Source organism: Terrapene carolina, unplaced genomic scaffold (genome assembly GCF_002925995.2).
Source record: "Terrapene carolina triunguis isolate 2854851 unplaced genomic scaffold, T_m_triunguis-2.0 Scaffold234, whole genome shotgun sequence".
NCBI lineage: Eukaryota > Metazoa > Chordata > Testudines > Emydidae > Terrapene > Terrapene triunguis.
In genome coordinates this window covers 8,544,180-8,558,429 of record NW_020664585.1, presented here as the reverse complement: position 1 = coordinate 8,558,429, position 14,250 = coordinate 8,544,180, and the positions used below count along the sequence as shown (strand labels likewise).

The 14,250-nt window shown below is 54.4% G+C and overlaps 1 protein-coding gene across 1 annotated transcript in view; it reads left to right on the top strand.

The window, feature by feature from the left end:
* NCOR2 (nuclear receptor corepressor 2) overlaps positions 1 to 14,250 on the top strand; it is a 392,352-nt gene that overhangs the window by 323,373 nt on the left and 54,729 nt on the right. Inside the window, exons 20-22 of the mRNA XM_024196814.3 lie at positions 537 to 1,068; positions 9,658 to 9,778; positions 11,120 to 11,336. Of these exons, the coding sequence (XP_024052582.2) occupies positions 537 to 1,068; positions 9,658 to 9,778; positions 11,120 to 11,336 (870 nt within the window). The remainder of the gene's footprint in view (positions 1 to 536; positions 1,069 to 9,657; positions 9,779 to 11,119; positions 11,337 to 14,250) is intronic.

The window sequence follows — 14,250 nt, the reverse complement described above, 5'->3', positions numbered from 1 at the left end:
TAGATAAGATCAAGGCAGTGTCCATTTTTGTTTCTTGACATTTAAGAATAGTAATCCAGGAATGGGCCCCGCTTGCGGCTATTGCTCTGAAATATGGGGGAATCAGATAAAGTGGCTCACTCAGCTCCCAGACACCCAAAGCCTAAGCCCCACCCCTGGCAGTCGGGTCCCTCTGGGCCATTGCTGAATTGAATGTGCTGTAATGGAATGTTCTGGATGCTGGAGAAGGAGGGGGGGAAATAACAAACCATATGCTGTCGTCTGCTTCAGGTGGGACGTTGACGCTGGTGATTTCCAAACTTAGGGCTCCATTCTTGCTGCCAGTTGACACTGGTGCATCCTGCTTCCCCAGTGTGGTTACTCCAGCATAACTGGGAAGAGAATTTGGTCTTTCATAGGGGATTGAAAGTGTTTCACAAAGCTGGGGAAGTACCTTCCTTCTTGTGTCTGCCTCCTCGCCTCATGCTTGTGTATTAGATGTCTAAGGGGTAGTAATGAACGCTATAGAAATTGATTCTGGTTTGATTTCCTTTCAGCTGCAGTAAATCACAGCTCGGATACCGAGAGTATTCCCTCGCCGAGGCCTGAAGCCAAAGAAAGTGGAGAGAATGGGCCCAAGCCCACGCCTGGGCCTGGGAGAGACTCCGGTCCAGAACCTGCCCTCAAGGCGGAGGATGCTGATGCTGCTACTGCAGCTAATCCCACCGCTGCCACCACCCCACAGCCCCAGGAGGCAGCTGCTGAGCCAGCCAGCAGTGAGGAGAAGCCGCAGGAGGAGCTGGTGGTAGACGTGGTGAAAACGGAGGAGCCGGAGGAGAAGCCAAGCGAGGAGCCCTGCAAGAGCGAAATCAAAAAGGAGGAGACCGAGGACTGCCCGGAGGGAGACAAGGCGAGCGACAAGAAAACCGAGAGCGTCAGCAGCGCGGCGGGAGCAGAGGCGGCGTCCAAAGCTGAGAAGAAGGAGAGTCATAAACCAGGCAAAGCCGCCGGGCTCAACCCCGACAGCGACTCCAGCGCCACCTGCAGCGCAGACGAGATGGACGAGCAGGATGCCGTGGACAAAAACAGGTAAGAGGTGACTGGGAAGCAGAGCCGGCAAAGCAGGTTTGGCAAAGGGATCTGATATCCTCCCTGCCCGTGGGAGCCTTGGCAGCTGTGTGGCTGGCACGCCTCTTGCAGGGGAGGTTGTGCCTCGTGGCGGGGGAGATCTTTCTCCCAAGTACAGTGATGTGGAAGTGTGAGGCATGCATGGCGGATGGGATCTTTCCTGGGAAGTGCCAGTCATCGGCCATGGCTAGAGCCAGGAGGCAAGGCTAAATCCCGTGGGGTCCTTCTGCGTTCCCCTAGCCCTGTCTCCTTCATGCCTACCATAAGGAAGCTGATTCTGCCAGCCTTGCTCAGGCTGAGGTGCACCCACTCCATGTAGTGCCCTGGACATCAGCGAGACTATTGGTGGAGTATGATGCTGCTGTGCGTGAGGGCATGTGGAAGTGATTGGGGGGCCTAAGGCACAGAGCAGACAGCTCCAGACTCCTGAGCGCTACTCCCAGCTCTGCCTCTGACACGCTGTATGACCTTGGGCAAATCACCTCTCCTCTCCGGGCCTCTATTTCCCTATCTATTAAATGGGGATAAGGATAAGGCTTGCCTCCCTCGCAAGTGAGCTTGACAGGCCTAATTAACTGCTGTTTGGACCCCTAAGATGGAGGGGGGCGACAGAAGTAAAAAAAAAAAAAAAGGAGCATTTTTATTAATTAGGTCTTTGTCCTGAACCTAGCAATGAGTGCATTTGCTGACGAAGTAAGTCGTTCCCATTTCTAATGCCTGCCATCCCCATTCTCATCGGGCCAGCCCTTGTCTAAAGCTCTTGAATGCCTTGTGTCTTTGAGCCTTGTGCTGGCAACAGCTTCTGAAGGGAAAGTGGAATAAAGGGCACCACGCTGCCCTGCTGTGTCACAGACCAGCGATAGATGGCTGTGGACAGCAGTAAGACAGAGGTCACTGGCTGCAATACGCTCCTGTCCTTTATCGATGGCAGGCTCTGGTGACCTGTGATTTGTGGCTTATTGCATAGACTCAGTCGATTTCAGTAACGGCCATTGGGAGCCACACTTGTGGGCAGTTTCTCCTTCAATGGCTTCATACTGTTTGCAGGGAAGGAGCTGCTTTGATCTCTCATTTACAGCGTGGAGACGGGACTGGGGTCTGAATTGTTCCCGGGGCGGAGAGAGGCCATTTAAACATCTAGACATGAATTATCCGTGAGGAAAGCAGGGCAAGTCACCGGCCCACACATGCTGCAACTCTCTACGCCTCTGCCATGAGGAGTGTGATCGGACTTGTATGGGATCTCCTGTATTTGCCCCGTAGACCCTGGGGAAATGGAGACCTGGCTCCTCCCATAACTTGGGGCTGCATGTGGAGACAGGGAAGCAGCCGCAGGGTGTTTTAGATTAGCAAGGAGGTGAATATTCAGGATTTTCAGGGGTGTGGCCAGACTTCTGGAGGAGGCGGCAGGTACCTGGTCCCATCTGCCCTCCCCCTCAGCCAACCGATTCCTCAATCCCCAGCCTCCTAGAAAGATGTCATTTATAAAAACCAATTCTAAAATTGATTTTCCACCATTGCTCCCCTCTGCCTTCCATCAGCAGCAGTCGGTTCTATGGGTGAGTGAGAGCCCTCTCGGTTCCCTCCCTTCCCCTTGTGTGGAATTGCTTTTGGGGAGGGGGCCCCTGGCAATGGGAGCCTCCCCCCCGCCACACATACACAGAGCCAGGGAGGTGTCCCTACTCCCTGTGGGGAACTGGTTTGTGTGGGGGGGGGGTGGGAGGGGGGAGGCCAATTTGACAGCAAAGCAGGATGCGGGGGGCGTGTGGTTCAGGGCTAGGAAGCTGGTACTGAGGGCTAATAGCCTGGCTGGCCCAAAGAATGGGAAAGCAGCAAGTTCCCCTCGAGGCGCCTGCCCTCTCCAGCGTGTACTTAAGAGAGACAGATCAGCTCTCTAGGCTTTGCTGCTGCACTTGCATGGAACATGGTGAGGTTATTAGCGAGCACAGTTCGCAGAATAGAATCAAAGATGCTGTTTGTACTTCCTGTGGGAACGGCGGATTCTGCTGCAAAGCTGCTAAGAGACGGGGCTGCGGGTGAGTCCTGGCCGGGCTGCCTGAGGCTGCTCTGACACAGGGCCGTAAGACTGGCCCCGTCACTCGTGGCTTTCCTGCCACAGAGTTCAGGCCTGTTTGAATTTGTTATTCCTCCTTTAGGCAGAGGAAGGAGCCCAGCCTCCCCCCCACCTCTTACTAATCCCCGTGAGAAAGGGGGAGGGTGGCGCTCAGGTTGACTGTTAACCCAGCTTCACACCACAACAACAGCAGCATTTATCAGCTTCCCGGAGCCACGCTTTATCCCAGGCTCCCCCCAGAGGCAGCACATATCTGCCCTGGCAAACAAATACCAGTTTTCAGGGACGTTAAACATTAAACAGGCTTCCCCCGGGGCCTTGTGCCACTCCTCTTAGCAGCCACTGTGCTGAAATATGGGATATTGCAGGGGTTCCGGGCTTGGCTGCCTGGGAAAGTTTGACCAGTTATACCAGTATAATTAAACTGGTCTAGTTGTACCGGTATAACACCCCATGTGGACACACTCTTACTCTGGTTTACAAGTACCTTCTTTAGTCTTTAGAAAGCAACCCCAGCTGAACTGGGCAATCCCTTTTCTACCAGGGGGCATTCTACTGGGTTAACTGTGGGTACGTCTGCGCTGCAGTCAGAGGTCCATACCTGTGGGAAGGCTTTGCTTTAGAAGATGGCGTGAGAAGGCAGCAGTGAAGCCATGGCAGGATGGGCTTCAGTGCAGCCTGTACCATGCACACCCCGGCCCCATGCTACGTACTTGGGCAGCTAGCCCATGCTGAAACACCTTGACTTATAACCAGTGTGACTTTCCTGTGGAAATAAGCCCTCGGCTCTTATCTTTACTTTGGTTTGGTGAAGAAACTAGCCATCTTCTCTGGGTGCTGTGTGTGTGTGTGTGTGTGTGTGTGTGTGTGCGCGCCTGTGGGTGTGTGTGTGTATACCCGCGGGTGTACGCAAACACATGCACGCACAGAGTTTTGTCTGCTGGGATGCAGGAAGCTGTTTTCTCCCTCCTTTGCTCTCTGCTCCACTTACAAGTGCATTTAGTGGTTTGAAGTGTTTTGCTTTCTCCTTCAGGTGGGGGTGGGGTAGCTCTGCAGGATGAGGAGGGAAGGGGAGGACCAGGCTGGAGGAGTGATGCTTAGGGACAGCTGCGTTGGCTGCCCTCCATCGTTCTGCAGGTCGTGCTACTGAGTGGCAGGCCAGGGTGAAGATAATCACAGCTTTAAATCTCCAGAGTTAAAAATACAGCGAATTGTCTTCATATATATCCCTTTAAAAAGGCCGCTAGCCGTGCCAGTGACGAAGTTCAGCTGTCGGTCACACTAGACGTAAATGAACGTGCGATGCCGCGCGGATTTAGCCATTGCAAGTGTACAGGAGGCTGAGTTGTAAAAGTTACAGGAAGGCACTTACCACCTGTGCTTGGGAGTTATGTGCCCAGGAGACATGGTGCCAACCACTGCTACGTTGCTACCCAAGTACCCTGCTCCCTGGCAGCCCGGCAGGGAAAACGGGCCTAGTTCTGCAACTGTTCAGAAGCCTCTGACTTTTTGCACCCAGCCATGAGGCTAAGTATTTGAAAGCTTTGAGGAGGAATTTGGATTGACTACAGTGATGCCCATGGGCGCCAGGTTTGTATAATTTTTGATGGTGCCCAGAATGGGTCCAAGCAGAGCTGTCCCATCCATAGGACGGACTGGGGCAATCTCCCCAGGACCCATGCTTTGGGGGGCCCCGCTCTTCATGGGGATGCTGTGTCCTAGGCGGCCTGGGGAGTTAGTGGGGGGGCCTGGCCCCAATCCGCCCCACTCCGCTCTGCCCCGCCGGCCCCCGGTGTCACTTGGTGGAGGGGACGGAAGCTGGAAAGAGGCAGGGCAGGGGTGGGGACTTGGGGGAAGGGGGCAGAGCAGGGGCGGGAAGAGGCAGGATGGGGCTTGGAGGAAGGAGTGGGGCGGGCTGCGGCCAAGCCCCCCGCTGCTGCCAGCGCCAGGCCCCCCACTAGCCCCCCCAGGGTTGCCCTGGTCCATCCTATGGATAAATATAAACCCAACCATTGGTGGAGCTGGGCCCACATTCCTGAATATTGGTGGAGTACAGGCACGACAGGCCCATATAACTTGCCACCTATGGTGATACCCAACATTGCTTACTGCAGTGCGTGGATTAGTGTTTTGGGGGGTTCTCTGCAGTAGAATGAGAAATGGCACCATGATAGAACTCTTCATGTGGATCCACATGTCACACTTTTACAGTTTAGCCCCAGTCTTCCATCTTGTCTTTTTCCTGGGGTACGTGTGCACCCAGCCAATGTTCATCCCCCTTCCATGGTGCTGAATCGGGCACGAGATCCATAGGGACCCTGCATGTCCTTCCCTCCCTGATTTTTCCATCGCTCAGCTCTTTGGGGCTCGGTTGCCAATGTCTAGAGCATAGTTTGGGAGACCCAAAATTAGCAATGGAAGGTACGTGTGTGTGTAAGTTAGTGTCCTGGAGATGTCATTCTCCACTTCACACACATGCCGATTAGATGTGTAAAGTTCCAGAGCCCGGTTTCCGGACAGGTGGTTTACACAGTAAAGCGATGTCTGTTGCTTTCCCAGCAAGCAGAGCTGTCCACACGTCTTCATTTCAGTCAATTGGCAGTTTATGTAATTTACAGCCATTGTAACAATATGAATTATATGAATCTGAGGATCTCCAAGTGCTTTACAAGCCTGAATTAACTCTGCCTCCCAGCTGAGGGTTTAATTAAGTTTTTTAAAACCCAAGTGCCTAAATTTGGGCTTCTAAAGCCACTTTAGGCACACGAGGCTCTGGGGCCAGATCCTCAGCTGATGTAAAGCAGCTGCTGCTGGGGCGCTGGGCAGGTCTGTCTGTAGCCGGGAACTGCTGGGTGCTCCGCACTTTAGAAAATCAGGCCACTGAGCTAGCTATCCAGTGAGGCCATTTGTGGAGTAAAATGCTGCTGAACATGAGCAAAGCTGTCAGAATCCGGCCCTGCATTTTAACATCACTAGAACTGCCTCAGCAGGGTCTGTGACTGAAATCGCTGCTATGCCCTCAGCGGCGCTCCTGAGTGAAGTGCAGCCCGGTCTCGTTCCCAGACAGCTCGCCGCTCAGTCGGCCTGTTCGTCAGTGAGGGGATTGTGTTCCCCCCGTGGATTTTGCTGAGTTACCCGCTTGGCAGGGTTTGTGTCTAATGGGAACTGGCAGCCCTCACTGGAGGTGCAGCGAGCTCTTCCCGGCCAGTGGAAGCTGGGTGGAGATGGCTCTGGCATCAGGGCGTCTGGAAGTTACGTTTGCTAGGAAAGAAATGGAATTCGATTTTCGGGGGGGGTGGAGTTTTTTTGTTTGTTTTTTAAAGAAAAGACTCTGAGGTCAAAGTTTCCAAAAGCGATGAGCTATTTGGATGCTCAGCCAGATCTGCCTTGCAGGGGCCGGAAGGAAAGAGAGGGTGCATGGCCCAGCCTGAAAATCAGGGTCCCTTCCAGTGTCTCAAGTTGGGCAGCCAAAAACTGAGGTCCCCAAAATCACCAGTCGCTTGAAATCCTGGCCAGAGTTTGAGCCAGTCGGTCCCTTACCTACACCTGTCAATGGCTTTGCATGGCCGTTGTGGGGCATAGGCCCCCTGGGGTATGTATCCTTTAACATTCCCACAGCGGTCGAGCTTCTAGCTTTCGATACACCACAGCTGGCAGATGCTGTGTATTTATTCCCACGACGGCTCTGATTAGCCACCCCTCTTCTCGTTTCCTCCTTAGAGAGCTCCTGGGCCAGGCTCCTGGGAGGAATCCAAGGCTGTGCATTTTGCAGGTCCTGCCTTGTAACCAGAATCTGCTGCAGGAGAAGGATTGGTGGGGCGGGAATGGAGCTAGGGCAAGGGGCGGGGAAAGGAGGATGGGCGCACAGCACAGAGATATATTTATTCCCCTCACATGGCCTCGCCGGACTTGTTTATCATCCAAGGTTGAACACAGAATGACCTTGAAATTTATAGACTGAAAAGAGCAGTCAGCTCGCAGCTCCGATAAACAGAGCAGGCTGTAAACCTTAAAACTCTGGACTGCTTCACCAGCTGGTAGTTGGGAGAGAGAAGCCGAGGGTCAGAGAGAGGCCTGGTCCCGTGGTCTGAGCACTAGGCTGGGAGCCAGGAGCTCTGACTCCCTAAGGCAAGTCCCTTCCCCACTCCCCAGGGGTGCCAGGAGGGTTCAGCTTTGAAGCTAAAAAGCACTGAGTGAGCTAAACAATCCCGGGGAGCGATGTGAGTTAGCAGCTGCCCTGCATAACACGGTGACCCCAGCGGCCTGTGCTGTGAGGACTCATCCCGCTCCTGCTGAGGCCAATGGCAGGTCTGTTGTGGAGTCTGCATTGCATTGCTCTGCAGCTGGTTATGGAGGGGTTCTGCGCCCTGCCCAGCCTGCCGGCCCAGTGAATACAGACCCTGGGCTACGAGCCAGTGGCCAGGCCGTTCACTAACACAGGTGAAGAAGGCAGCCCTGTGCGAGGGCTGGGAAGCAGAGTGTTGGGCTGGAGGGCAGCACTGGTGTATTCGTCACTGCAGCCTCTTGGCCAGTGTAAAGCGAGGGAAAGTTTCCTCCCCCCTCTTGTGTTCTGCACTGATGACTGCCTGATTTCAGCACACCCCCCCCCCACTCCCAACGCTCTGCCTTCCTCACCGCTCCTGTTCTCTTCCTCTCCCTCCTCTGGGTAATCACATGCGCACAGAGACACAGACACATCCTGAGATTTCCCAGGGTGCCCAGCCCGGAGGAGCAGCAGCATGGGGGAGAAGGGAAGCAGAGCCAGGCCTGCAAGAGAGGAGGCCAGGCCGGGCCAAACATGACTCAGACCCAGCCCTCCCTCCAAACACCACAGACCCTGCCAGCTTCCCGCCAGGACCACCCAGCAGCCTTCGGGAAGCTCAGGTGCACCAACCTGGCGATGAGCCAGCCTCTGAAGGATTGACCCAAAGGGCTGGAGATGGGGGCAGGGCACTCCCAGCCCTGGGAGGAGGGGGGAGCCCACTCAGACACACACTTGGGATAAATCTTTCCTGGCAGCTCTAGCCTAAACTCTTGCCGAGTGGCTCGGTTTGGGAACCATGCCCTAGTGGGGGGGCTGGTTTATTGTCTCTCGCTCTCGGGCAGGGAGCCTCCAGCCCAGCACATTGTGCAAGGATTGTTCTTTGCTTTTGGCTCTTACCAGTGAGTTAGAATGGCGCTGAGAGAGTTGGCTTGGTAGCCAGCCGGTCGCAGAGGGGCAGGCCCAGCCAGGAAATGCCCTCCGAATGCACCGGCTTGTCTCGTGGACCTGATGAGATCCTGTCTGACTGGGCCGGATCATTCAGTTCCTCACACCGCTCGGCTGTATTGAATCCGGATGCAAACTTTGGCTTTCTCTCGCTGTGAGAGAGATCTCTGGCCCTGGGCCTGCTTGTGATTTCACACATGCTGGTGAACTCTGGAGTCCCAGACGAGATCAGAACCAAGCACCCTGACTTCATAACTAACCGGCCTTCGGCATTGGCTCTGATTCGTCCCTGGGCTCACGCGAGGGTAATGCAGTGGCTTCATTAGCGTTACTCCTGATTTACTCTTGCGTACGTGAAAGGAATTGGGCCCATTGAGCCAAATCCCGTTCTTCGTACTTATGCCCGGGGTCCCGTTGGAGTCGTACCCTTCTGAGCAAGGCAGGCAGGGATCGGCCCGCTTTTCCTCTTCTGGAGCTGTATAATCCCAGCCCCCTATCCTGCCCTGCCTTTCCCGCGCCAGCTGCACTCCATGGCCGAGTAGCTCTGGCTGTCACAAGCTGCGCTCCATGATAACAGTGCTCTGTTATCTCCTAAGGTCGGTGCTGTTTACCGGGGAGGGGAGGTGTGCTGTATCCCGGCCAATGCTCTCTGTGCAGTAGCAGTGAGCAGTACCGCGGTGTGCGTACTGTTTCAGAGTAGGATGGTCCGGGACTTGTGCTACGTATCACTGATTATAGATCAAGGTCTAGCGAGTAAGAGCTCCAGGTACCAGGCCAGTCGATGCTGCTCCTCTCTGATGCAACAAGCAAGCAAGCAGACCCTTGCAGGTGGCCAATACTGAGACACTAAGTGAGGTATGGGAGGCGCTAGCCAGGAATATACGAAGTATATTATACACACGATGGCTGCCGTCCTGGCTGCCGTCCCGGGGACCTCCAGAGCAAAAAGCATGAGCTGCTAGAGCTTGAGCTGAAAAGCCAACGCTCCCCAGCTGAGACAGTAGCACTCCACTCCTCTGTGGATCAGGCTCCGAGGGGGGACCTGTAACGTGCGCTCCCCAGTGGGTGACGCGCCCACAGGCCAACATGCGTCGGTGTGCCGAGCTTCTTCTCTGCGTGCTAGTGAGGCCGATGACCTCTAGAGTCGTAATTAAAAGATTCCCCACCCCTCGCCTCCTCCCAGCACAGGCTGTGCGGGCACTGGAGCGTTCTCGCGTGTGGAGGTGGGAAGTACGTGGCTCCTAATGACGTGTGTGTCTGTGTGCAGGCTGCTGTCTCCGAGGCCCAGCCTCCTCAACGCTGCCACCGATGCCAGGCTGAACTCTTCGCCTCAGAAACCATTGGACCTGAAGCAGCTGAAGCAGAGAGCTGCTGCCATCCCCCCCATTGTAAGTACCGGACGGAAGACCCAAGTCACCTGATCCCAGGAAAGCAGCTTGTTCCCTTCCAAGTCCTGCATCCCGGGGAGGGGGGTTAAAACCCTCGGACTGAGGGCACCAAGCAAAAGTTTGCCTTGTGTACGCTTGGGCATGGGTTCCCGCCTCTGTGTGCGTGTTCCCATGTGGGCATCTATTGAGGGAGGACAGTGCGGGTTTCTGATCCGTTTGCACGGGTGTGAGGGAATGAGTTTGGGCATGGGCATCTGTGCTTGATTGTGCTCATGCATGGGCCAGGTGTCTCTCTCCATGGATGGGTGATAGCACGGGGGTGTCGAGCACGGTTCTCTGCGTGTGCTGTGCAAAGGGCATTTGGGAGCCATGTGGCATGCTCTCACTGGATTCTCTATAGACAACTCCTTCCTGGTTTCTTAGAAAGATCCCCCAGAGATGTTCGATTGTATCATGAGTTGCTTTATAAGAAACCTTGTCATTACTGTACAGCCATTTCCTTCCTTAGCTGGGGGGGCGGGGGGGAAACCCCAGCCCCACACACCTTTCACAGCCCAGTGTTCCCCTTTATCTCAGAATGCTAAGGACCAGATTGTGATGTCAGTTACACCATCGAGTCCACTGGGGTCACTGAAATCAGTCATGTCACCTAACGAGAGACAGGTGCTGTTTTGGCTGGTCCCACCCAAATCTTCTCTGTGCTCCCCCTGCTTAGCTATTCAGCAGCAGCTCCCCACAAGAAGGTGCATTCTCCACGTTGATCATTGTTGCTGGTGCCCTCATAACGAAGTAAAAACTAAAAGCAACCGAGTCATTCTTCACCACGCTCCAAACAGTGGCCAGGGAGCGGTGTTTGCAGAGTGGGACGTGGCCAAAATCCTGGTGTACTTTGGCGATCCGAAGAAGGCGTTTCAGACGAAAAGTTCACATCGTCCTTTCAGACATCTCTGTGCCATGAGATTGTTGCATAGTATTGAAACCACTTCTAAGCTGCCAGACCTGGGCTAGAGATTACATTCCTTAGACAAGGCAAATCAGAGGCTCCCCTGTAACATTTCCCAAACAGGATGATAGCCTTGTGGCAAAAGATAAACATGGTGCCTCACTCTCTCTTGTTTGCCTCCTGTGCTAGGAAGGGCAGTGGCTTGGTTAGAAACCCTGGGAGCCCAGCCTGGGGAACCGAGCTGAGTGTCTGCAGAGGTGGGGGAAAAGCTCCCCAGAAAGGAGCCGAGGTCTCGTTTTTGGAGTAAAACCTCCTGACAGACTCAGCTGTGGAAGTTAACAACAGCTGGCACAGTATGTCCCGCTTCTCCCATCCCATTCACTCTTCTCCCACTGCAGATTTCTGAGGGATTCCCAGACGGGACGTTACAGAGCGAAAGCATGAAGCCTCAGGTGCCTCACCACGCCTTGGCCCTCTACCAGCAGCAGATCACTAAAGCCCATGAATCTGCCCGGGACGACGTGGCCCAGAGCAAGCAGCAGCCTGAGCAGGAGCAGCAGGCAAGCAGTAGCCCCAGGGGGAAGAGCAGGAGCCCAGCTATGGGTGACAAAGAAGGTAAGATGCGCCCGCGCGTGGTTTCACAGAGCGGGGGCAGGGCTCCTGTTGCAGGTGGAAGCTAGCTTTAAAGGCTGATCGCGTGGCGGAGCAGACTCATGTCGGCATGGCTAATTGGCCGTGTTCATTAGGAAGTGCATCGTGTCTCATTGAACCTGGTAGAACGTCGAACGCTGAGGATGGGAAGGTTGCCTTTGTTAGCGGTTTGGAGAGTAGAGGACCTGGAGGCACGCCAGGACCCTGGTTTCAGTCAGCTCTTTTCTCCCTTGTTTGCTCTTTATAAAGAATGCTTTTAATGCTCGGCGGGGGCCATTCTTTCATTTCAAATCAATACTCGTGCTGTGACTTCCTGTAAAGGTTCTCGATGCTGTCCCCTCGGGATAGCGCTAACGAAGGATTCAGAGCTTCCCACCAGAGCATCAGGCCCCTGGGGGCCGCGGTTAAGGAGGACTGGGCACTCTTGCTGAGGCTGTTTGTAATTTCAAAGCTGGTTCCCGTCAGAAGTCTGTACGTTGCCCGGGCGTGCGCTCTTTAAACCCGTGCACCTTGATGAGAGGGTTTGAGGCTGTTCTGAATCTGGCCGGAACCTGCGCCGTGTTAAGTGCAGTTAGAATGGAGGCGGCTCGGCACCCCGCAGGGCAGGGTCTGTAGGTTGTGATGATACGTGGTACGGTAACAGATAGACGCTGTGGCCGTCAGCTAACCAAACGCCTGCCCCCCCGGGGAAAAGAGCTCGTGGCCTGGTTCCAAAGCCACACGCCTCTGTCACGTGAGCTTAAGCTGTCGGGGTGCCTGTGCTTGTACCTTCTTCCCAGACCCCCAGCCACTACAGGAAGAGACCACCGCAATCGCATCAACATTTCAGCAGCCGAGACGCCATCTATCCAGTGCTGCCAAGCCAGTACCTCACCAGGGCCTCCCCGGCCAGTGAGTGCGGTGTGCTTAGCCCTGCCCTGAGTGGGCAGCAGCAGTGCCCCATATCATGCAGGTTATGACAGAGTTGACGAGTGTTACTCACAGGAAATGGTTTGCCTCAGATCCTTAGAGAAAGAAGCCCCTTGACAGGAGATATTTGAGGTTGCGGGTGGGCGGGGGGTTGCTCTCCATGGTGATTTCTGTGGGCTGACGGTGCGTTGGATGGGCTGACATGCCATTGCGTGGCTGCAGCATTGTGGAATGGCGATACGAACATCACGACTTTCGGTGCCTTTGTCCCAGAGGACATCGACTATAAGGTAGCAGATCTAGGCATTGGGGATGTAAGCACCATATTGGGTCTGCAGCCGGACAGAAGAATTTTGTTGGCAGCCGTGGAATTTGACTCTCTCGTGCAAGAGAAAGGAGAGAGAAAATACACCGATTAGCTTCAATTTGTTGGAATTTGATCTCCGTTGTTGCTGAAAAGTTGGGTCACGAGAGCAGCTACGTTAGTTCAACTTCTGTCAGCCACGGTTTCCCAAAGCTGGCATGTGGAGTGCTGGCCCAATGGTTAGACAAAGAGTAGTGTTGCAAAATGAGTTACTTCCTAGAAGAGCTGATTGCTGGTTCTCAGCCGGCTGGCTTTCTGCACGATAATAAATAATAGCGTGCATAGCCGTACAGACTGGCAACAGGACAATAAAACAATCGGAATGTAAGGAAGATAGCTGTTCGTCTTGAAGGAAGTTGATACTCCGGTAAGTCATGTGATTGATACCTGTCTCACGCATACTCTCCAGCTTGTCCTATCCTGCCTTCTCCACTCTCACTTTCGTATATTCGTTACCCAGACTCAATTACACTCCAGTACTTCCTATGCAGTGCAAGTGATCAGGGCTACGCTTTTGCTGTTACACATCGCTATACAGAGCAGCCCGTCCCGCACAGCTCAGCTTCCTGTTGAGTCTCCTGGCAGAACCAGCACTTCCGACAGCTCCTTCTAGCCTGGAACCCCAGCAGACTATTCCTCGCTGGGCTCCCACGGCGCTGGGCTGCTTGGTCCATCTTCCCACCAGCTGATTTCCAGCTCTGATTTCAGGACCCGAGAGCAGCGAGGAAAGAGGGAGGCTTACCATGCCATGTGGAAGTGTGTAAACCAGGACATGAAAGTTCAGGTTTCAGGATAACCTTTAAACCTGATTGCACCTTTAACGTGCAGACCTGACGTCAATGCAGGTTTACGCAGCTTTGCTGTCTGCAAAGCACCTGGCTTAGAGTGCTGTGCCAGCACTGCTGATGCCACTCACCTAGCACTTTGAATCCTCCAAACTTGCTGAAGAGATTAGTTCAACTAATTGCACCGTGTGTGCGTATTATCCCCGTGCAGATAGGGAAGCTTAGGCAGAGGTGAAAGGAGATTGCCCAGGCCACTGGAGGAGGAGCTGGTGCCGGAGCTGGCAGGGGTTTGCTCATCCCACTACGCCGTTCTGCACCCTCAATATCCCGGGTGCCCGGGGATGGAGTTTTGAAGCAGTCACACATCCAAGATAGCGGGGTGAGCTGGAGAACTGCATGGCGTTCCCATCAACATACAGTAAATGATTGGCCCTGGGGCAGAACCCAGCTCCCTCTGGAGTTTGGGCTCCCTCACATACAGACACATCTGAACAGAGGGGTGGAATCCTTGCCCCTTTGAAGCCAGTGGGACTTTTGCCGTTGACTTGGATGGCGCTAGCATTTCACCCAGTGGCTCTAGCCTGGCTCTGAACCGTAGAGGGAAAGGCACCAGCAGCCGGTCTGGAAGGCAGCAAGGGAGCCTGTCGGTCACGGCAAAGCAGTGAAATGGGTGGGAGGAGGGGAGCATCCCTCCTCTCTCCTTTTATGGTAAGGAAATCGGGAGCCTCCTTTGAATGTCCTGTTAAAGTGACCGTGCACCAGGCATCCATCTGGACTCTGACTTGCCGTGAAGAAGACTGGACCTCGGGTACATGCATTG